At 38.9% G+C, this 24,897-nt stretch overlaps 1 protein-coding gene across 6 annotated transcripts in view; it reads right to left on the reverse strand.

Annotated features, from left to right (window-relative positions):
• Nucleotides 1–24,897, reverse strand: part of SH3KBP1 (SH3 domain containing kinase binding protein 1) — a 228,542-nt gene that overhangs the window by 43,859 nt on the left and 159,786 nt on the right. For all 6 annotated transcript variants that reach the window (XM_082054547.1, XM_082054543.1, XM_082054542.1 and 3 more), the window contains 2 exons: nt 19,484–19,559; nt 8,802–8,896 (listed from right to left, as the gene is read on the reverse strand). In XM_082054547.1, the coding sequence (XP_081910673.1) occupies nt 8,802–8,896; nt 19,484–19,559 (171 nt within the window). The remainder of the gene's footprint in view (nt 1–8,801; nt 8,897–19,483; nt 19,560–24,897) is intronic.

Genomic DNA, 24,897 nt, shown 5'->3' on the forward strand with positions numbered 1-24,897 from the left:
GCTGTGGTCACACTACTCTCCCCAGCCAGTGTCATTCACTGGACAGCACAAATAGAAGACACCTCTACAGAAGACGTAGTCTATTCAAGAACTGGCTCAGGTTATTGGACCCTGCAAAAAAGAATCTGGCTGAGAATAATGAATGACCTGTAATACCCAGGAAATTAGAGGATCTAGCAGACCAGATATATTTTGTCTGTTAAATCTGTTTCAGGCTAGATATAAACTTTTGACTTTACACTCTGTGACTAAATAGTTTAATCAGTAATGAACCTGAAATGCTTTGATGAAATATTTGTACAAACAAGAAAAATTACATTGCTCATTGAACAAAACAATCTCTTCTGGGGATTCACTTCACTTGCAATGTTCAGTCAGCAGAATATCATGGAGAAATAAATATGTTCCACATCATAAAACCCTAGCACTCCAATACTGAAATTAAAACTAAACTAGCCAACACAAACACAAAGGGTGGTACCAGCAACAGACATAATTTATGCCTCTGATGAGCCAAGATACAATATTTACATAATTACATTTTTGAATTTAGAAAGACTATAAAAAAATAGAACAAAACATTTGAAGGATTATTTAATGCTATTCCTACTTACATCACAGACATCTTAGGACCAGGGTCCTAACTACAATTACTAATTACTTGGCACTATATGTGCATTTTTACTCTCCCTTTAAATATTTCTCCCTACCCTGAAAAGGCTGGACTTCAGATAACACCATCAAACCAGCAGGTGAATCCAACGTTCAGGATAAAATAAGGATGAAGCTAAGCAGTGTGTCTAAACCCTGCATTGTGAGCAATAATCACAGTTTTCCAGATGCCTCAGCATTTCAGTGATATCTTTTGTAAGCACAAGGCAGAAAAAAATTCTTTCCTTTTTTATCTTAAAATATGTCAACTTTCTAGATTAGCTTGGCGGTATTAAATGTACTTATAAATAAACCTCACTCTTTTCAAATGATGCAAATCTTGAAGCATTGCATGCATGGGGGATACTGCCACTTCACCTACACAGCTTGGCATGAATTTTCATTTGTCAAAATTCAAATTTGGGACTTCCCAGGAACAACCGAATCCCCCCCTCTGATGGCACTACTGTAGCATTGCAATCAGTGATAGCAAGAAAAGGAAAAGAGAACTTCAGTGCATACTTTAAAAAGGAATATCATAAATATACTAACAAGAAGAACGCTCAAGTGCTGGCTGCTCCCTTTCCCCCTGTACTTATCTCTGGCTTGACAGTTTATTTAAGCACTCAGCTCAAACATCAGTGTTTCAGTAATGTTTCTAAAGATACCAGTGAAATGTAGGTTGCACCTGGTACCTTATTAAATGTATTGTCAGGCTTTATCTCTACACAGACCTTACTTAATGTCCTATTGCTAATTAGAGCAGCCAAAGAACGCTGCAAGATATGAATAAATGTTAAAAATTATTTATAAACATTTAAAAGTCTTAGCCAAGGACAAGGTTCAGACAAGCAGAAAAATGAGACGACAATTACTCACAGTCTATTTTCCCTGTAACTTACTGAGTGTACCAAAGTATTTTAGAGAATGAACATATTTATTTATTTGATCAGCAGTGTCCCCACAAGTTTTATATAGCTGCTCTATACCACTCATCTGAGGAAACACTCACGCTTCTATGCAATGACACAGGTTTTACCTCACGCACCTGCCACACACATTAGTAGAATGCCAAAAGGGTCTCATTCTCAGGACCTACTCTGGTTACCATCCTGCACAGCACTGTTGCTTGAAACCCAGCAAAAGTCCAAACTTTCTTATTCCCATTAGGTCAAAACCTTCAAAGATTCAGATCAGGGAAAAGTGACCCCACCACTAAGCCAGTCTCTCAGCAGGTTGCTGACTGCAGGGGCAACCCTGCTCCTCGTGTCACCCTTTCCAACTCACATGCCCTGTTGTGTCCTGTGGTCAAAGGTGCCAGATGCCAGGCAAGAGGGCAGATACAGAATCATCCTTTTCAGCAGCCACCTGCCATCAATCATGTAAAACTGCACTCTCGGCATGCACACTTCACAAAATAATTTATTGTAAGAAATTGGCAAATTTGGTATGAGCAGGTTTCTCAATCAGCTAAATAGGTGGGATGTCCTGGGGGAAAAACCGGTGCTGAGCGCAACGCAGGAGGCAAGGACCACAGAAAGCAGATTAGGTGCAGCTATTAGGTCTGGCAAAAGCTATGTTGAATAATTCATGGTTATCTCAGGAGAGAAAAGGGCACGCACCAAGACCTTCTCTCTGAGGGAAATACCTATTTATTTCCAAAGGCAATCAGTAAGTGCCTTTATTACTTACATGCTATTCTTTAAACACAAAACATCATAAAAGCTTTCTTAAAGCTGGACATTATTTGATGTTTACTTACTGTACTCCTTTCAGTTTCTTTATGCAAGATTGCTGCAGAGGTTACAAATACTCAAAATATCTTGTATTAAAACCCCAAATAGGGACATCTGTGTGACTAAATATTTAGTGTCAACAAAAATCCACTGTGTTGTTCTGACAGAAAGACATTTTTATGTTTTATTAAACCAGACTGTTTAAACCTGCATAACCTAATTTTTTGTACTGTTATAGTAGTAAGCTCATTTCTAAAAATGATAAAAGCTTTTAGCTGTCAATCAAGCAAAACCAAAATTACCTGAATGACTATCATGAAATACGACTTCTTCCCTTCTTTTGAAAGAGACAACCTTAAATGACCACACTTCTGCTTTGAAATTTTCTGTTTTCTTGGCCAATTAGCTTTATTTTTAACAATGCCAAATATTATCACACCTTTTTTTTAATCATAGAGTGAAAAATACTGAAGATTTCATCTTAATATGGAAGAATGAGTGATACTATTTACATATTTGCTCATACTGAAAGAAAACCTGGAAGTCTTCTTCTAATTCCTCTACATATTTCTGTAACCAAGGGCTGCAAAATATGCACGTGCTGTTTGTAATTAAAAGCGTACGGAAAAATTTAGCAATGAAGAAAAACCCCACAGAAATAAATGCAGGTAACAGACAGGTTTCTACCCTAATGACACCACAACCTACAGAAATGTTCAATTAAGTATCAGTTAGTGTGTTCCTCTAGCACATCATCCAGTTCCCGCTCCTTCCCCTGCTCATGGCCTCAACTCACTGGCAAGATTTCTGTATGTTGCACTTACTATTGTAATTTCATCCCTTTAGGAGCCTCCTGCATCCGTTAGAGCAGCTGTTTTCCTTCACAGCCCTACCCAGCTGAGTTCACCTTGGCAATCGCTCAGCTAAAGAAAGTGTTCTGGACAATTACCTCCTGCACCAGGATGAGCATTTAAAGATGTCATAAGAGAGAAAAAGAGGAGAATTGTTCTGGTGAAAGGCCCATACTTGGGTAACTGTCTATAAATAGAGTGAGGGTGAAATTAAGTGCCTAACAACTGCTTTAAGAATTGGAAAATACTAAGCACTTCACATAAGGACAGATTCCACACTCTACCATGGACAAACACACAGAGCAGTTACTGCATAAGTGTAAGGTGACATTATGAAAGAGACTATCAGGACTGAATCTCTCTTCATTGTTTCATTTTGCCCTTCTACTTGCCTGTACTTAACTTGTCTTTCTTATCAGTTGATTGCATGTGCTTTGGGGCAGGGAGTCACTAAATGCACAGCATTTTGAACCACAAAACTTGCAAATCTCATAGTAAACTAAATTATTAACAATAATAGCAAAAGTAACTACTATCTCCGCAAAACCTGATTGGCATTATGTTTATTTTTAGAAGCTATGTTTATGGTTCTTTTTTTCCCCAACACAGAATTAAACACTACAGAACAGATTGCCATTAAATATCTGGATTATCATTAAATATCTAGACCAGATAATTTGTCATGTAAGTTCTTCGCTAGTGACAGGCATGAGTCTGTTGTGTCTTTCATGATACCAATGCATCAGCTTTCCCAGCACTATTTGTAAAGCATCAGCAAGATTTTGGGAGGCTGTACACCACTGTCACCTTCTTTTCCACCTCATTAATCCTTCAGACAGTTTTGATGAATTCACAAGGAGGTTGGACACCCTCTGTGACACTTGCATCCTCATGAAAGCTCTTTTGCAAAATCAGAAAGGACCCCCTGTTATGTTCATCCATCACTTCAGTGCAACATGCTCTTATCCTAATGCCAGTACTTCTCTGTTAGCCTGCAGCAGGAGAAGAAAGGCTTTGCAGTCCAGTCAGGTGGAGCCTGAGGGACAGCCAGGTTGGATATGCAGAGCAAGGCACAAGACTATCGTTCCAGCTAATATATTGACACCTATTAATTCCAAATTCTTATAAATTCAAATTTAGCAGAACTGCCACTGACATTGCTCTCCACTATTCCTACTCCAATAATAAGGGTTGAGGTGAGGATACTCCTCTATTACTGTCAGCTTTTCAAATTTGCAATGATTTTTGAAGTAGTTAATTTTATTTATCCAGACCATTTTCATTCCTGGAAACGAAGTGGTCTTTATGGCCTAAAGCTCAGGTAGACTGATGCATTGCAATGAGATCTTTCACACTCTTGCAGTAAAACTGCTTTCAAATGAGTGCACAGCTGCCAGTATGTGCTTGATGTATTTGCTTTGAAATTATTACACTATTACCATTGATTCCTCACGCAAGTCATTTTCTGTATGCCAGTGAAATCCCGCAGGATCCTATGCATTTTGTCAGAATTTATTAGAGCTACTAAGAAATTTGTAGTGTTTGCATAAAGAGTCTTTATTAACTCCAGAAAGTAGCCTACAGTAGCCACGTCTAAAAGTGCTGGAACGAAAAATTCTAAAAGATTCTCTAGATGACAGTCAAAAATATTATGTGAATCTTCTGTTGCTTGAAAGTGACTCTATGTTACTACAAATAAAATCTCCAAAATCAATATATGAGCACGATGAAACACCTGTTTGCCACTCTCTTTCAGCCGCATAGCGCAGTCACTACCAGTGTTCTTATCCTTACCCCAAAGCTGTCAGAAAGATTTTCAAGACACTAAAAATTACCTAAGGAACACAAATGTTTGACATTACAAAGAATAACCAACATGGTCAGTATCATGGCCTCTTGTCATTTATATATTTTCTGTTTATGAATGTATCTTATCATCAAATTGCACAACAATCACCTTAACTGTACAAGTAAAATTACTGTATTTTGCTTTTTGTTCTCTTTCTTCCAGACGTGTATTTTTCTTAGACCGCTTTTGCAAAGCAAAGGTACCACATCTACTGTTTTATTGCCTTGAAGATCGAGTTTTTACCTTCCTTTACAATTCTGAGCAGTATTTTCTGGTCATTTATCTTTAAGTAGCTTGCATGAAGGAATTAAAGGACTATCCTTTGTCCACTTTAATTTCCAGCGATTAATAAATAAAACCTTTTCAATGTATCTAACAAGGATATTTGCATCACTGGAGAAAAGGAGGAGAGAAAAACCTTTTCCAGAAATTTTTGGAATATATTTATGGGAAGTTAGTTTCTGCTTTTCTTCTAGTCTTTTCAGTAAATTTTAACGTATGAGAAAAGAACTGTTACTACCGTATGTTTGGACTCTATCTCATCGTGTATCGTTATGATTTAGAGTTATGCAGTTCATCAAAAAATGACTCAATATGCTCTTTCATCTGCAATTATTTTCAGCTATCATTGTTTTATAATGCCATCCTTCGCCTTGTATCTCTCAAAATACATATCATTCTGACCAGTAAATGATTAGCCTCCACTGACTCACTCAGTGTTTAACTAAAATTTATCAGCACATTCTCCAAGTGACTAGGGAGGTCACTTATGATTCAGCAAATATTTTCAAAGTATTCTTTGACTATTTCATAAAAAAACTCAGATATTCAAATTCCCTTATCACAGAGACCTAGAGGAGAGGTCTAATCAATTTTTGTTTCAAGATCTCAACATCCAACAAAACAGAGTGAGAACTTGAAACAGATTCTCCAAAGGCCATGACCAAAACAACAAAAAAAATTGCTTTCTTCTTTATATTAGATAGATATCTGATGAACTTGACAAAGGGACTTCTATATCTAATTTAGATGAAAAAAAAGAGAGAGAAATCTAATATAATCTTATCTCTTTTATCTTCACGGGCACTGTTAAAATGGTGATTTTGAATTCTGCTTTTACTGATACCACTCCTTTGTAATTCTTTCCACAAAATAAAGTTTTAGCATTTTAAGATTATTACAGACTAACAGCTTTCTCACACACATATTCTCAGGTGTGCATGCACAAATACACAGGCTGTCCTAGTAACTTACCATTTAGCTCATTTAAGTCATTCCCATTCCTCTGAGCACCTATCAAGTGATATCTCATCTTCATGCTTTTAAGATTCTTGTAATGCATTTTGCGTTATTTTTCTTTCCCATTCTTGTGTCACTCACTCATTACTTCAGTCACTTTCACACATTCTCACTAATGCTGTTGTTTTCAATTAAATGCAAATTCAGTACAAGCTAAAATTGTGAGTCTTCAATATTCCTACAGATCTGGCTGTGAAAACAGATTAGCCTAGTGAGGGGCTTTTCATACTGAGAATTCATATCACTTTTTAGTGATTTCGACAAAACATATTATTTTATGTTAATACATCTGTGGTTGTAGGAAGTAGTCCAACACCCATCTCTTTCTTTAAAAGTAACAATCTTCCCTCCTTGGGTCTAGATAATTGGGAAGAATACATTTTGATTAATGCTCTCTAGCACCGAAAGTAAACCCTGCAAAACAATTTCTTGCAAAGAGATTAAAAGAAATTCTATAATCTGATAGCAAAGCAAAATTATGGTAATAGTTTCTGAAGTACTCCATATGTTTCTATTTAATTCCTCTTAGTCAGTATGGACCACCAGCTGGTTTTGGAAAGGACACTAAGCACAGTGATTTGAATTCCAGGTAAAAGGCAAATCTCTAGGAGAAGCCATCAGTGGGCAGAAAGGTAAGGTTGACTTCATTATTGCTGATTGAAAGAAAAATTACAATACACAGCTGCTTAAGAAGATTCAGACGAAAATGAAATTACTAAATTCCACGGTAGAGCATGGAGGAGTCCCCACTCTTAGGACCCTGACTCCACATCATTTGAATTTTATTTCTCGAACTATGTGGTAAAAACAGATGAAAAAACACCACAAGTGTGACTGCAATCAAGTCTGCAAACCACAAAAGGATCTGCAAAGTGACTGCATGTTAAGCACTGGTTCTTCAGTAACTCAGATTAGTTCAGACACAGCACAAAAAAGCAAATGCCAAGCCTTTCTGCATTGAGATTCCTCACTTTCTAGAGGCACGGTTTTATGTAATTGTTCATAGACATGTGACATACCACAGGAAAAAAAGAAGAAAACTGAATAAAATGTCTGCAGTGCTTTGATACCATAAGGCTGGAGAGTAGAAGGACAGGCAGAAATACTAGAGAATAGAGTGACAAACTTCTCACTGCATCGTTGGGAAAACTGATCAATTCAATCAAATCACTAGTTCAGTAACTATAAAAGACAAATAACCTTCCACTGTGGGAGCAGAGGCAGCAGGAAGAAGAAAATGGGAAAAAGCAAGAAGAACAGAGCTCCACCTGGAGACGTGCACAATTTATTTTTACATTTGTGGCTTCTCTTCCTACTAAATGTCTGATTATTTTTCCTTGGTTACATGTATATTCTTCAGGACAAAGAAGATGCCCTCTCCAGGACTGCAAAATGGCTTAGCACACAGCAAACACTGCCACAGAAGTACTTCCCAAGGTTTTGGGTTTTTTCTGCCCCGGTGCCAAATTGCTCAAGTAACAATTTCTTATGAAACTTATCAATTACAGAATTCTTTTTTTTACTTTCATATAAACACAAACAACAAAAGCACTATTGTGCACATCATTACAATTTACCCCCATCATGCCAAATCCACAGCCTTTTCTACTTTGTAGCTTTTTTTTCCCCAAATACTTATGTCCGGTAGTCAAAAACATTTAAACAAACTGTAAAGTCTTTAAATAAGAGGAGGAAATTAAGTGCACCTAAACTATAATCCATTCTTTGTAGCGCATAGCTCTTCTAAAATAAAACCAACTGTTTACTCACCATCTTACTGTATCATTTTTTTGAGATTTAGTATAAATCTTGGCACTGGCTTTTCATTTCTGATCTTGAATCATTTCAAGTAATTTTAAATAAAAGAGCACAGATCTAAAATTATTTAATTTATTTTCTGTATTATCATCTTGTTCTGCTTTACCATAGTGTTAAGCATGGCTACATTTTAAATAAGTGTTTAGTTCATTAAGCTAATTTAGGCACTGTAATTCCATCTAACCCAAAAAATCTAATTCACAGTTCCTATAAGAAAGATAACTCACACACCTAACAGAGATGTTTGAACCTGCTGCTGCCTTGAGTCTTCCAGTTCATGCTCTAGGTTTTTACGTTTTAACAGGGATCAGTTTGCAATTTATGTAGATCTGTCAGCAGATTCAAATTAAAATTAATTGTCTAAACTTGTAGACTCAAGTTTGCTGTTCTTCACTTAACATTATTGAGATAAGGCTTGAAAGCACAAGAGGAAGGGAGATGTAGGGTTTTCTGAAGCCTATGTACTGTTTCATTGTCAAACTATCATTGTGTTAGGAAGGACATCATCAAAGGCACAAATAGGGATTTTACAGCAATTGAATTATGTGTATTTTTAAAAATGGATCCCTGCTTATAGGAGAAAAATATTGCTTTTACCTTACTGATAAGTGTGACGACATCACCTTCTCGGATTGTGAGTTCATCATCATTCTGTGCTTCATATGGAAATATCACCTTGCAATACTCCTTGGCTGAAAGGAAGAACATCCAATGTGATAAATTATCACTTTATAACAACTGCTTATCCAAGGGTGAAAATCTTCCTAAAACGTTCCACAAGTGTCTCTTTCATTTTCTTGCCATCTTTCTCTTTCCATTTTAGACCTTCATAAACAGCATGAAATATTTAAAAAACTGCACACTGACGAGCATTCCCACACACGTCATCCAGGGACTTGGCTCTGTAGCCCCAGAACCATTATCTCAAATGAAATTGCTCCAGACGGCAACCTGCCACAAACCATTTCTCTTAGAGTTAGTCTGTATCTGACACTTGCTTCAATAGTTCCACTGGTATGGCCTTCCACCAGATGACATAAATTGGAAGCACAAAGGACCCAGTAGGTTGACATAGCTTATCTATCTCCTGGTGTGCAAGAAAGCAGATATTTCTGCATCTGCGAAGATGATAAAATAATAAATAATTCATTAATAGGTGTAAAGATTTATGGTTGGACTCAATCTTAAAGGTCTTTTAAACCTAAGTAATTCTATGATTCTATACCTAAACTTTCTGTACACTTAACATAGAAGTTTTGAGTATCAGCGTAAAGTTTCCTCTTCCCTTTTCCCTTTACTGCCTATAAATAAGGGCATCATCTCAACTTTCATCTGGAAAATACAGGAGCCAGCACTCCTACTCAGAAATCGTAAAAAGCAGTTGTCATGAAAAGAAGTTACTTGCAAGATGTTGCTGTGCAACAGACAAGTATGTCAATGTGCCTTACAAATAAAAAGGGAATATGTATTCCAGCTGTTAAATAATGTATAAAAGTATGTGATATTCTAAGACAGCAGATGTAAAAAGACCAAAGAAACACACACAGAAACTACTGAACCCTTTGTAGAAGGGCATGTGACTTTTAAGAACTGTTCACCTCATTTAAATGTCTCTATTTCAATAACCTCTACCTCTAGTCAACTGTCATATTCGATGCAGAGAAACAGGTAGTTGCAGGCCACAGAAATCAATATTCATTTGAACCAACAGGACCAATTTCTTTATACTTACTGTAAAGAGAACCTGCACGATCACACTTCTGGGTATGTGAGGCTTCACTGGAGGGCTGCTGGCTGTAAATACAGTCAGCCTGAGAACTGAAACAGGACTAATGGGGAAGAGGAAAGCTCTTCTCCAGTTCACACACTGCTACTCAGAAATAGCATGAATTTTATGTGGCACTGGTTCAAGTAAACAAGAATTTCTTAGGCTTCACAGATTTATTTTCCTGAATACAAAACTTTAAATTTGCCCATGATTGTTAGCACTAGGTTTTCTGGCCCTGTCCTGTACTGGGTCTGGATGGGATGGATTTAATTTCCTTCACGGCAGCAAGCAGGGTGATATATTTTGGATTTGTGACAAAACCAGCACTGATAACACACCAGTGGTTTAGCTACTGCTAAGTAGCACCTGCGCAGCATATCAAGGCCTTCTCGTCTTCACCACACTGCCCCTCTGCAAGTAAGCCGGGGTGGGCAAGAACTTGGGAGGAGACACAGCTGGAATGGCTGACCAAAGCTGAGCAAAGGGATATTCCAGTCATGTAACCTCCTGCTCAACAATCAAAAAGGGTGAACTTGGAGGGTGTTGGTCAGGGAGGCAGCCACTGCTTGGAGACTGGCTAGGCACTGGTCTGCTTGTGGTAGGTGATGAATGATTGCCTTTGGGTCGCCTATTTTTTTCCTCTTTCATTCACTTATTAAACTGTCTTTATCCATGAGTTTTCTTGCTTTTGCTCCCCCCTGTTCTCTCCCCTACAGGGGAGCAAGTGGCTGGGTGAAGGTTAGCGGCTGGCTGGAGTCAACCCACCATAGCCCCTCTGATGTCTCTGAATAAACAAGAGGCAGATGAAGACAACAAACATGATATTTGAAAAATAAATATGAGCAAGGAAAAAAATAAGCTTCTGTCACAGTTTCTGAGAGCAGGGAACACTGTCAAATAAACATTTGGTAACACTGTCTAACGACTGGGCATGTGAGAACCACCATGTCACAACTAAGATTTCATGCAACAAAAGGGGTTTCTAACTGCTAGTTTCTGGAGAAAGGATTTGGATTTGTCTTCATGGATCCAGCTAGGATGTTTCACCTCCTCACTATCTTGTCGTCAAGAAAGTATAATAACATTTAATGTAAAAGCTGGTGGAAAGTTGACATATACTGACTTAGATCAGGTGCAGAGCAGCATATAAGAGAAAAATGAGATTCATCACACTTTTACACTTCAGTGTGTATGCTTCTTTAAATAGTTTCTTTTTTCCTATTCTGAGAGTATCTGCATCCTGAAAAACAGCTTTGCTAAATAATAGATTCAATGCAATGTACAGAGGTAATGTAGATAGAATACCATACTAAGGAAGCTGACTGCTGCATATTCAGGGAAGTCTCTGGTTACTGGAAACAGACTTAACAACTCTTTTTTGGGATACAGAACAGAAGCCAGGCTAGGTTGTCAGAGGCAAACACCACCTAGGCCCAAGGAGGATCATTCCTGAGTATCCATTCTCAAGTACATAAATTGTTCCTCCATTCACTGTGTTATCTATACACTGTATAATCCAAAGATTAGATAGAAAGCCAAGCATAACACACAGCTAATCAACAGAGAAGAACAGCCACTATACCACAGTAACAGTACTATTCTGAAAGGATGCCAGTGGCGCAACTCTCAGGATGAATCCCACATGTTTCAGGTTAAAGAATGATTTGAACAGCAAGTGTCACCATGGTGTTTGTGTCTCTCGAGTCCTATAACATGCAATCCTCCCTCAGCTCCCCTTTGCTATATGAAGACTGTAAATCTGAATAATCCTTCAAGATGAAGACCTTTACAAACTAGAGTGGAAAGAAGGTTGTGGTTTCAGTATCTGAAAAAGTCAGTAGATAACCAGAAAAATGCTCTCTTTCACTTTTTTTTTTAATCTTTTCCTCTGAAAGTATATGTCAACGTGGATCTCACAGGAAGTGGCTGTCAAAAGCAGCAAGACTTTAACCAAAGAATTCATAGTCTTTCACACACAGCAAATGGCTACGCATCTTTGCCTTCTAGTTTTGATGTCAAGAATTCTGTTCTCCCCTGAGCTGTTCACCGTCCCTAGTATGCTCTTAATTTTATTTTTTTTTTTTAAATATCCAGATAGCAGAGAAACATGGAATTTAACTACAGAAAAATGCCAAAAAAGCAGATCCTAAGCTCAGCCAAATACTGTTGAAGTTGATAAAAGGCAAGGAGACAGTCTTGTGAGAGGCACCAGAGGAAGCTGGGGGAGGCTCACGGCTGCCCCATGCACTGAAGGTTGGCACAAGAACACAGAGTGAAGGCACTACTGTGGAAAAAATACATGGTGTATGTACAGTAGAAGTCTGGACTCCTTGAGTGTGATTTGCACTGACATACACTAAGTCAATATATTCCCCTTCCTAACAAGGGTCCTGTGGATCACGCTGCAACAGAGCTAGGTCTCGACAACACGAATGGGTTTGGAACAATGTAAGTGACTGGACAAAGTCAGCTTTCAAACTTCTCCTAAAGGAACGGTAGATGAACGTGATATAAGTAAGTAAAAGCAAAGCCAATAGGACTCAAAATAATACAAACCTTTAAAATCAGATGAATAAAAGCAGAGAAGAATCTAATACATTATGTCACCTTGGTACTAAAATTGTCATTTCTCAGCAGAGCGTGATACTGCAAGAGGATATGGAAGAATTTAATTTCAACAGATACGTTTAAGTAGCAAGGAAGAAAAGATAAAAGAAAATACTACTTTCAGACACAGCACTGAGAGACCAACTGGAACTTGCTGAATGTGGGGTTTTTCCAAGTGCGAAAAAAAACAAACCAAACCAACAAAAAAAAAAACAGACACCAAAAAAAACTAAAGGTCAAAATAATATATTCTATTACAAGTGTGGTAAATAGACTTAAGCCAAATTAAAGCTTCAAACTAAGATGACAATACTAAGTATCTCTCAGCTGCAGGTGATAAATCTTATTTTTATATTTGACATCTAAGGCTGGGTTTAAAGATGGTTTTTCAGTAAGATGGTTCTTCTATAAGCCTCTCTTTTTTCCTCTGACCTATAGACATTTAAAAAAAAATACCTGCAAATAAACCCCCAACAGCAGACATCTTGGAACCAGTAAGGGAGGAGCAAAGATGATACTGATGAGCTTTTTAGTCCTCATGTATTAATTCAAAAATAATTTACCCTGTCAGACCACTGAGTCTCTCCCTGAAAACTCAGAGCTCCTCTCAAGCAAAGGAGAACAACCTGCCATGGGCAATGGGCATTGCTCAGTGAACTGAGCGAGCAGACAAACCTTACTACACATTTTACAACTCAACAGCCGGGATCTAACACAGGGTGTTCAGCTTCTGGCCCAACATATTCTGAACTGAGAGAGCTTGGGCTAGGTATAATCCCATTTGAAAATATGTACCACCCTGTCTACATCCAAGGGCAACCACCTCAAGGGTATGTGTGGCTATGATGGATCTTATTGCAACCCTCACAAAAAACCCATATGCTCTGAAGTGCCGGCACACCAACACACGCAGCATAGGGAATAAACAAGAAGAATTAGAGATCTGTGTGCAGTTGCAGGGCCATAACCTCATTGCAATTATAGAGACACGGTGGGACAGCTCACATGACTAGAATATTGTCATGGAAGACTATGTACTTTTTAGGAAAGACAGACCAGCAAGACGAAGTGGAGGAGTTGCACGTTATATGAAAGAGCAGCTCGAATGTCCTGAACTCTGTCGGGGGCGGGGGGGTGGGAGCGAGGATGAAGAATGAGTTGAGTCCTTATGGGTAAAAATTAAGGGACAGGTTAACAAGGGGGACACTGTTGTGGGTGTTTACTACAGGACACCGGAGCAGGAAGAGGAGGTTGATGAGGCTTTATGCAAAGAGTTGGAAGTAGCCTCATGATCACATGACCTCGTTCTCATGGGAGACTTCAATCACCCTGACATCTGCTGGGAAGACAACACAGCTAAGCACGCACAGTCCTGGAGGTTCCTATAGATCACTTATGGTAACTTCTTGACATAGGTGGTGGAAGAGCCTACAAGGAGAGATGTGCTGCTTGACCTTGTTCTAATAAACCAAGATGAACTGGTTGGAGATGTGAGGGTTGGGTGCAGTCTTGGCTGCAACTGCCATGAGACGGTGGAGTTGAGGATCTTGTGTGAAGGAATTTTCCAAGGTATTTCCAAGCTGTGAAGCAGGGCAATAAGTGGGACTACGCCCATGGACTTCATCAGAGCGAACTTTGGCCTCTTCAAGGTCCTGCTTGGAAGAATCCCATGGGATAGGGCTCTAGAAGGTGGGGTGGGGGTCCAAGAGAGCTAGCTTATATTCAAACATCACTTCCTCCAAGCTCAAGACTGATGCATCCTTATCAGCAAGAAATCAAGTAAAGGGAGTAGGAGGCCAGCATGGATGAGTAAGAAGCTTCTGCCAAAATGCAGGTGGAAGGATGTTTATGTAATGGGGTAAAAGAGACAGGCCACCTGGGAGGAATACAAGACGGCTGTTAGAGTATGCAGGGATGCAGTGGGGAAGGCCAAGCTCCACTTGGAATTAAATCTGGACAGGGATGTCAAGGACAACAAGAAGGGCTTCTTCAAGTACATCAGCAGCAAAAGGAAGATTAGGGAAAATTAAGATCTGCTCCTGAATGAGGTGGGTGCCCTCGTGACAGATGATACAGAGAAGGCAGTTACTGAATGCCTTTCTTGCTTCCATCTTTACTGCTAAGACTGGCCATCAGGAATCCCAGACCCTGGAGGTAAAAGAGAAAGTCTGGAGAAAGGAAGACTTTCCCTTGTTTGAGGAGGATCAGGTTAGAGATCGTTTAGGCAAACTGGAATTACTGAAGGGAGTCTAGTGGTGGGCTACAAAGATGATCATGGTTCTGAAGCATCTTTCTTATGGGGAAAGACAGAGGAAGCTGAGTCTGTTCAGTCTGGAGAAGAGAAGGCTGAGAGGGGATCTCATCAATGTTTATAAATATCTCAGGGTTGGGTGGCAAGAGGATGGGGCCAGACTGTTTTCAGTGGTGTCCAACAACAGGATGAGGGGCAATGGGCACAGACTGAAGCACAGGAGGTTCCATCTGAATATGAGGAGAAACTTCTTTACTCTGAGGGTGCCAGAGCACTGGAACAGGCTGCCCAGAGAGGTGGTGAAGTCTCCTTCTCTGGAGACATTCAAAATCCTCCTGGTCACATTGCTGTGCAATCTGCTCTGGTGAACCTCCTTTAGCAGGTCAGCTAGACTAGATGATCTCCAGAGGTTCCTTCCAACCTCAACCATTCTGTGATCCTGTGATTTTTGAACCGTACTGTCCCAACTAGGCTAGGTACAATGATAATACAATAATAAGCATCTTCTCTGCCCATGTCCCTTCTAGTTCTGTCCTTTGGAAACAAAGCCATTGCTGCCTTCCCTGACAGAATCCAAGGCCCCAGGGTGACATGCAATTCCCCTTCTCAGCATCATCCTTGTAGGTCAGAAGCTGGAAGAAGAAGCAGCAGCTAAGAACTAGATATTCATCTCAAGTGGGCTGTCACTGCCCACATTTAATTGAGGAAAAAAAATCTCAGGACCATCCTAAACACTATAAATGGGCAATCCTCTAAAAAGAACAGGATTTTTTACGGGGACAGTTAACATGCATCTCCATTCAGCACCTTATGTCCCACAGTCTGTCCCGAGTTCAAAACGTGGTTTATATAATACAATCTCAAGCCCGCCCAAAAAATCATTGCCTCTAAGAGGAAGAACAATAGCAAGAGATAACATTCCTACACAATACAGCTGCTGCGTTACCTAGGCCATTGCAAGCGCTATATTTCACCCACAGAATTCAGTGGCTCAATGAGTATTTACAATTGCAGTATAAAGCACTGACGTCAACATACAGACCTTCCATATGACTTGGGGTCCTGCAGTACTGTAGCAGGTAAATTCATTTGTTTGTATTTTGAGAGACCGGTTAAATATTATACTGCTCAAACTAGAACTGAGTAAATTCCATTTACTGTATCAGTGGACCCTGTTCACTTCAAAAGCATGCCTCGTCTATTTGTTCTCCTGCCAGGCCCTTAGGATGAGCTGTGACATTCAAGACAGCAGTCCACAGACAAACATACCTTCAAGTTTAAATTTCACAGGAGACAGCGACTCTGGAATTTGCTTTTCCTCTTAGGCCATAATGACACAGTTTCCTCCTCTTATCTCTGCTGCTGCTTCCTTGTTGTGAAGCAAGAACTGTTCCACCCCATGGCAAGATTTCCTCCATCTCAGGTAAGCTAACCACTGGGCTGGATTCACCCTTACAACTTTTCAGAAATTGATTATTTTTTTTTTCTTTTAGTAAAACAACAAAAAAAACCCTGTACAGTTGATTTTTGAGGCTTAAATATTTCCCCCTGATTAAGCCTAACTCATACTCCAATCAATAGGAACACTAACAGTAATACTAAGTAAGAAAACAAGCAGCACTGAAGTAGTATTCCTTCAGTTTAAGCTTCCTCTCTTTAAATATCGCTCATAACATGTGTCTGAAATAGAATAAAATGTACAAAATCTAGTGAAAAATTACATCGTTACCAAAAATACAAATCAGATGAAAAAAATCCAAACACTGCATTCAGCAGAATTTGGTGTTACTATTAATTGCTACACTCAAGACTCATAAATGGATCGCACTAGTAAATATTTTCACAGAACTTCAAGAGATGCAAACTGTTGAAACACCACCTCACCAAACAAAAAATAGAAACAGAACTAATTAGAGCCCCATTCATCCGGATTCAGCTACTCCTTAGACCTTCTACCATCATGCAAAAAGATAAGTTGCTTGCTAGGATTTTGGTATTCCTATGCAATAGGTTAACACAAATTGTAAACAGTCAGTGAGTGGAGTAATCAAATGAAGTGCTGGAGTTAATGCATTCTGTTACTTTGCTGGTTTGTTGTCTGCTTACACTCATTTTTGCAATCTCAGTAATCTGCAATACTTGTCTCAGTCATTGTGGATGTTTTTGCTTTGCTGAATTTTAGAATCCAACAGAGCTACTTAAAAATGTATATATATTTGCTACAATATTGCCTTTCCACCACAAGCCACTTAAACTAAAAGCAGTCTACTTCACAGAAAAAACAATGTCTCACCCCAGAGATAGAATTATAAACACACACGCATGCACATGCCATCCCAGCTATGTAAAAGAGATGGACATTCAACAGCAGAATAATTCCCCTTGAAGTCTAGGCATCCACAAACCTAAATTAAACAGCTCTCCCCTCTTCTCTTCAAAGATGCATTCTTTCATTCCTAAAAGGTTATTGATGTTTTCCAAGGGACCACTCTTACTCTGTAAGGATTTGTGCTTTCACTGTGCTCCCTCTTTGAGCAAAAGTCCTCATTGGCCCTGAAGAGTCACCTGTTTGTCTCCCAAATTCTTAAGCCAATTTTTAATGGAGATGTTGAGAGATGCACCTATAGAACGTACTGCTCTGTCACTTGCTCCGACCAACTCATCTCATTGCAGAACTTAGGTCATTTTGCATACACTAACAGCAAATGGTGAGCACATCAAATGTCTTGCTGCAAATCACTGCCCTATCATATAAGAAAAGCAATAAGAAAAAAGCAGACTCAAATCAAGATACGGGAAGAGTCAGTAACCATCACTTCATGCTGAAGCCCCTGTGGCCAGAGAGAAAAGATGCTACTGCTCCCTGTTTCCTCTCTCAGCAGGTTCTTTTACAGTGCAACTGAACTTTTTTTATCCATTTGAGACTAAGGAATAACAGCATCAGTCACAGAAAGGAATGGGTGAAACATGAAAAATTGTAATATTCTTCTACGACCATAATTTCTCTCATGCTTGCAGCATACATCTCCACCAGTAATCTCAAGGGAATGTAAAACACATATCCAAAAGCTTCCCCTCCATACTGAGTTGAATTTATGGATCTTCTGTTTCTTGCTGCTTCTTTGGAGAATAGCACACTATCTGTTTTATTCAGCAATTTAAGACTCCAAGGAAGACCGGGATTCTACCATCCCCGGCAAAAGTGAAAGCAGCTGAGGTCCAAGGTGGAATGATACTTCTATGCTGAACACTACAATAAGAACATTCATCAGTTCTCTGAGTCTGCAAACTTCCTTGGATTCAATGCATTTTCAAGCTTGGTCATGGCAGGTTTTTAGAAGGAAAAAAAAAGGAGAAACGACAAACAGTGATAGACCATAGTCCTATGCCAGAGTCAGATTATATTCGTCTTGTCTGATTATCAGACATTAGCTGCTAGTACTGCAGGGAGGAAAGTCCAGGGGGCCACCCTTTCTGATGGCACCTGCACTCAGACCAGCTTAACCTGCTCAAGCTGCAGGCTGGGAAAGGTAATTACAAACCACAATGGTTCAGGAGCCCTGCTCTACACTACCAATTTGCACATTTTTCAGTATTTCAAGTTCTCTCTTCCTCAGGGCAAGATCTCTCGCAGTACTTCCCGTTAACAGCCTGGTGACACAAGGGGAACAAGGTAAGAGGATGCAGCAAGTCAATTAGTGTGAGGCACCTAATGGACAATAACCCACTAAAAGCTGTTTTAAACTGCTTTTGCAACTCTGGTAAAGAGGCAAAACAGGTCATAACCATATACTCTCCTCAGACAGACCCTGCTCTGCTGCTCCAGATGTTTGCCTTCCTATGTCTATATGTGTTCCAGTTCTGAGACAAAATGTTATCTGCTGACTACCTAAAAGGATAAACACATCAGAGAAGAACTGTACCAGACTTAAAAACCTCAACACTTTATATTATACTCAGTTTCTTTTCTAAGGCATGGTTGTGTTCTCTGCCTTGTTATTATTTTCTTCCAGAATCCATAACATTTACTTGTAACTTTATATAAATAAAATAAAAATATGGGGAATATATATCTGTAAGTTATTTTTATTGTATATATCTGTAAGCTATTAATAGTTACATATGCCTTTCTAGAACAGCACTGAGATCTGCCTAAAAGATTTAATTATTGCTTTTTGTTTACTAAGCATTGAAATGACAAAACCAGAACTGAAGTTCTTGGACACTTCATTTCCCATACAAACTATACCACCCACACAGATTATTGCTACCATATAAAAAGAGGAAAAAAGCAAGGGCACTTTTTCTATGGTCTACCTACAAGTTACAGCCTGAAGTTAAATCTTATTCAACTCTGATTAATTCCGAAGGACCCTCAAGGCTGAAAGATGATCACATAATTAAATTTGATTTTTGGTGGCAGAATACTCAAGGTAGGATTACCGGAGCAAAAACAATTCAGGGGATTCTGTGAAACAAAGCATTCTGTCTACATACTGCCTACTCAAAGTTTATCCTAAATATACATATCTGCATTGTCTCTTTTCATATATAGAGGACACTCTTTCAACCAAAACTGGAGAAAAGTGTTCAGCTTGGTTTTAAAAGGTTTAATAGCACAAAGTGCAAAGAAGAAAAAACTATGAAACCTACTTTTTGTTCTGCTGTCCACTTCTATTTTTGTTGGCTCCTGAGTTGCTGTGGCTGGAGGTAATTTCTTCCCAACACTCTGAAAAAAAAGTAATTATTCTCCTTTAAAATTTGCAGGTTCAGTTAAAAGTTGGATAACATAAAAATTGTAGCAGAAATACAAAATACAGGAGTAGAAAAAGTACACTAAAGAAACAGAGGCAAGTTAAACTACACTTAGGTTTGTCTGTGGGGTTTTTGTTACCTTTTTTTTTAAATTATAAAGAATTCATAAAATTTTGATCTTCAAATTTTCCCTTCAGAAAAATGTTTACTAATGTTTTTAAACATTAACTGCTTAACACAGTTTCAGGGAAGACTCACAGAAGCTTCACTGGTGCACTGCATATGTGATGAAATTACTTAAGGAAAGGTGCCATTCAGTATGAAAAGTAAAACTGAAACAAGAGTGAGGGAGAAAAACCTTTGACTTCTCTCCATACAAAGAGCATCCATTTCAGTTATTTTAGACAGAGAGTGTGATTTTAAAGTTGACAACACCTCTTTCAATGGTTTCCATTTTTGTTTATTTTTAGCAAAAATAACTTACTGAGAAGTACTGCAATAAGCAATAATCAGCTTCAGACAGGTAAGCTGAAAGAACAGTAAACAAACACTATCTGCCCCCAACAAAATAAAATAAAATTGGTGACATTCGTCTTTTTGTATCTTCACCAACAACTATATTCATGCTATCCCGTCTCTCACTCAGCTTTTCTCCCTATCAAGAAAGCTGTCTAGTTGAGGACATAAGTGTAATTATTACTTGTTTATATAGATACATAGAGTATTCAAAAGTCCTAGCTGTAGTTGCAACATCCTTTGCTGGTAAGGTATGCATAAACATCACAAAAACTCCTCCATACTCCAGTGACCTTCTGAGTAAAAGCTAAGAGACAAGAGACCCAAAATTTACTCTTGAAGGCACTGAGGACCTCTTGGGAACCACAAGGAAGACACTGGTCAATATGAGAAGCAATAGGAGTACAGCACATCAAGTAGTTAAAAAATTTCAAGGTGTATAAAGAACATGAAGAATCATTTTGTACACTATCTGTGTCAAGATTTTTCTAGGAAAAGGAGTAAAATAGACACACAGGGATTTTAGGCTGGCACAGGAGCTTCTCTGGAAGAGAAGTAAGTTTTGAGAGATGTGCACAAGACAGTCATCCAATTTGTGTTGACATGTAGGACAAACTATGAATTGCAATACCCAAAGTGTCCCGTTGCAACTTAACTTGCAGGTGGCAGCAGAAACAACTGACCTTCTGATCTTGCAACTCTACCTACAATCCAGAGTTTGTGAACTGCTTAGGAAGCAACAAAACTCTACAAAACCTCTCAACTTCTTTGTCAAGATGGGGATGAGAGACAAGAAGTGTCTGAAGCAGTGATTAGGGACGTAACAGAAAAAGAGGAGATGGCAGACTCCTGCAAATCAGGAGGGGACAAAACTAAGAAAAGAGCATGACCTGGCTGTGCTGAAGAAGCTTAAAGTCAAAAAGGATGACAATGCAGAGCTGACTCTGAGATGTAGCTGGAAAGCAGTGAAAATTGTACTGGAATAGATGTAATGGAGAATGTGATGCTACTGGGCATTCACAGACATAAAAGCACCGAATGCCTTCAAGATGAAAGTAAGACTGGGAAGACAGCCTTTGGTTCAGGGGCAAACAGAGCACTTCAAGATAACTGCACATTTTGGTACATGCTTGTTCATGATCAAACCTTTATTTGCAGTTCAGCTTCATAAAATAGTCTGGAAAATGATCAGAGCACATAGTCTAAACTGCACTGCCATTTAACTCAGAAAGGAATGTTTACTAAAGGAATAACAAAAATTTAATTTAGGGGAGTTTTTCTTTTTTAAAAAATGCAATTATTATTCAAGAACAATTAATTAAAGAAAAGCATTTGGTAATTGCTTTATCATACATGAATCATTGATCTTATGCCATGAAACCAAAACTCAGATAAACTCGCAACAAGCTAAAATTTAACAAGGTAAATATCACAGCAAAAGGAAAGGAGGAAGAAACCAGTGCATCCCAGTGGTAGGGGATGCTGCAATGTAATTTCTTCATTTCTAGAAGGAGATGTAAAGCAATGCTTGAAAACATTCCTTCATTTGCTCATTCAGAAAGAATGCCTGTGCAGGTGATAAATCAGCATGGGGAGCCAACTGATTCCTTGAGAACAGAAAAGAGAACACCATCCAAACAAGGCTGTTCTCTTGTTGGATGCCAGGAGACAGGTCAGAAAGGAGTCTTTGCGTGAGTTGCAATTTGTTCAGGAAAGAAGGTGAAAAGCTCAGGGTGCAAGGTGGCTGATGACATGATTCTCTTTGCACATAGAAAAATAGCCTGAGAAAAGAAATGAGAAACTGGCCTCCCGACAAGTCTACTGATACATGACGAGCAGCACAAAACTCAGTGCAGCACATGGAAAGTGCTGAAAGATCAGTGATCTAGAAGATCCAAGAATCATTTCTTGCAGGATGAGCAAAGTTGTACGAAAATTCTGCAATGAAGAGAGGAAGGTATGTTTATATCTACTAGAAGGACACAGAAAGTCACAATTCAAAGAATTTAAACAGGTGTTGCACTGAACCCACCCTATCGAGGAGGGACACCTGAATTTTTTGTGGGACAGGGTCAGAAAACAAGTGGAACTGGTATTCTTTAATTCTAAGGTGACTGCACCCAAGGATTTATAAAGGTAATACAAGCACCACTGACAGAAAAAAGGCAACAAAATGGATAAGCCACACAAATCTGTTTTCAGGTGAGCCTGTGCTGCCAAGATATTTTACTCTTCTTGTTAAATGGTACTAAAGGAGATTTTTTATTTATTATGATTTATTTATGTTTACATTTGGTCTACATAGATCCATGCATTTGCATGGAAAACATTTGTAACCACTTTCTGAAAACATCTCCATGAAATTTAATACAGTACTCATTTGTTCACTAGGAAACATGGAAGAAAAGCTTTCCTCACCCTAAGAGACACTGAATACTCTATGATCTGTTGAGTCTGGTGGTTCTGCTTTAACAGGACAAAAGCTCAAGCATAACTAAAATCTGTGTGCTGGGAGTCCCAGATTAAGTAATTTTATCACAGCTACCAATTTTTCTGACAAGAAAAGAGAAATGGGAGATAGACACATCTCCTCCCATGCGAGGCAGAAACTTTCCTTCTGACTCTCCAACTGTTTACATCACACGTACTCCCATACTGGTCAAATATTTACCAAATTTACTACTGGCTAGGAGAAGCAGGCAAACCAAACTTAAGTCCTTGCTGATCCAACACACATCTCCATGACACAGACTTTTCTTCTCAGGGACTAGTTACTATAGGGTATTTTGGTCTCTCCTCCAGTTGAACGCCGAGCATAATTTATCAAAATCTTTTTCGCTTCTAAAAAACGAAACATGGCAGCAAAGAACACTTTAATTGGGTTGAAATGAATTTTCCAGTATAATTCTTCCTCCTCTTCTGTTCTTCCTTCATGTAAGAAGGTCATTGTATTTCAGAAAAAAATGTACTCCAAGCCCTTCTAAACACATTGGTCTACACTGCAAAATACTGATATACAACTCCAGTTTTCGCATTATTTAGTCTTCCTTATTGCTATCTATGAGGCTCAACATTCCCAAGAAGCAAGCAGATCTTACCCCTTCAGGGCACAGGCACAAAACAAGATTTAGAATTTGAAGGACTTTTTGGGCATCTAGACACTCCAAATCCAAGAGCAGGATCCTCAACTCTGCCAGGCATCCCATGGTATCTCCCAGGATGAAGCCTCTATCTCCATTTACCTAACTCCATGATTTTGTCAATAATGTTTGTAATAAAAACTCACACGCAGCATGAACCAGAAGGCCCATAATGACCCCGTCTCAGCAGTGCCCTAATCACCAGGCTGCAAAGACAAGTGAAGTTCTCAATTTTCTCTCTAGTTCCGTGTATCTTCAGTTCTCGGCTGTAGAATGGTTTCAGCACCAGCAAAAATGGCAGCGTATTTCCCTCGCCTCTGTTATCTCTATCCTGGTGGTTCAGAGACACTCCTGAAGAGTACCATTTCAGATTCCTTCTGTCCTACTCCAGTATGCTGATTACCAGAAATCTCACCTCCAAATGTTGGCAGTCAGCCTTGTTTCACTTACGTTACTCCATAGATCTCACTCTAACTTGCTTAGTCTTGTCACACAAGAAATGTGGTGGAAACAGGGTTCAGATTTCCTGACTCCAAGCCTAGGTTGACTCCGAACACACAACAGAACATATCAACAGAGCAGGCAGAATCTTGATCCCACTATTTCTGCAAGGCATGTATAATTGGATTATTTAGCTGTCAGACACAAATCCCCCTAATCGCTTCACAAGTGAATCCAAAAGATGAAAGGGGATGAAGTGCCCTCTTGCTGCAGAAATAGCTGATAAAAGCATGAATAATGACCATGATTTGGTGTATAGATATTCAGAGAGATAAGACAGATTTAAGAGCAACCTGCCAGTCTTAATGCTTGGTTTTATGAAGCCAACGGAAGGACAGCCTAGCACTAAATAACAGGTTCCGTTAGCAGAAGAGGCCTTGATGGCCTCCAGTTTCATAAACTGGAAATCCCAGTCTCTGCAGACCAGTTTCCTCTGATACTGAATTAACAATGATTACAAAAGTGGTTGAGGTGGCACACAAAGTCGTGTGAATGAGGTCACAGTACAATCTAAACAGTCTCATTTCCTTTCATTTATGTATTTTGGCTCAACAGCAATCTCTGTAACAGCAGAGAGCAACACAAGAGAATCAGAGCATGTAATGAGCAGCATACAAGTGAGATTTTCTCACTTGAGGGCACTTGGGCCTTTCCCCACAATTATTCAACCCCGACCAGAGGAAGAAAAGTAGACCTGTGATCAAGTTTCCTCCTTCAGGATGTTTTAAAAATATATTTCAGGGTTTTCTGTTGTTATTGAAAACTGACTTGTCTATTTACTTTTGTTATTCAGATTGTGTGTCTCTAGAACATTTCATCTCAAAATTCAAATGGAATTGTCACTTGTGCACCAGCTAGGTCTATATAGAAGATTTTGCTATGCTTCTTTGCAACAAAGGAACATACTTCTCCTTTGACTCTCCATTAACAAATATAGGCTTCTCCAAGCAACAGCTTATTTACTCAGGAATAAGTAGGAAAAAAAAAATTAGCCAGCATGAGTATTTATTCTGGAAAAAGTATTGAAGTCTACCCTAGATAAAATATTTTGGAACTGCTACTTGAAATGTAACTCCTTGAAGATATTCTTAAGGAATACATCAGACATTGAAGAATTCATAAAAATGGGCTGTATGAGCTGGAAGCACTCATGTG

The sequence above is a fragment of the Streptopelia decaocto genome (assembly GCF_964273445.1).
Source record: "Streptopelia decaocto genome assembly, chromosome: 1".
NCBI classification, from domain to species: domain Eukaryota; kingdom Metazoa; phylum Chordata; class Aves; order Columbiformes; family Columbidae; genus Streptopelia; species Streptopelia decaocto.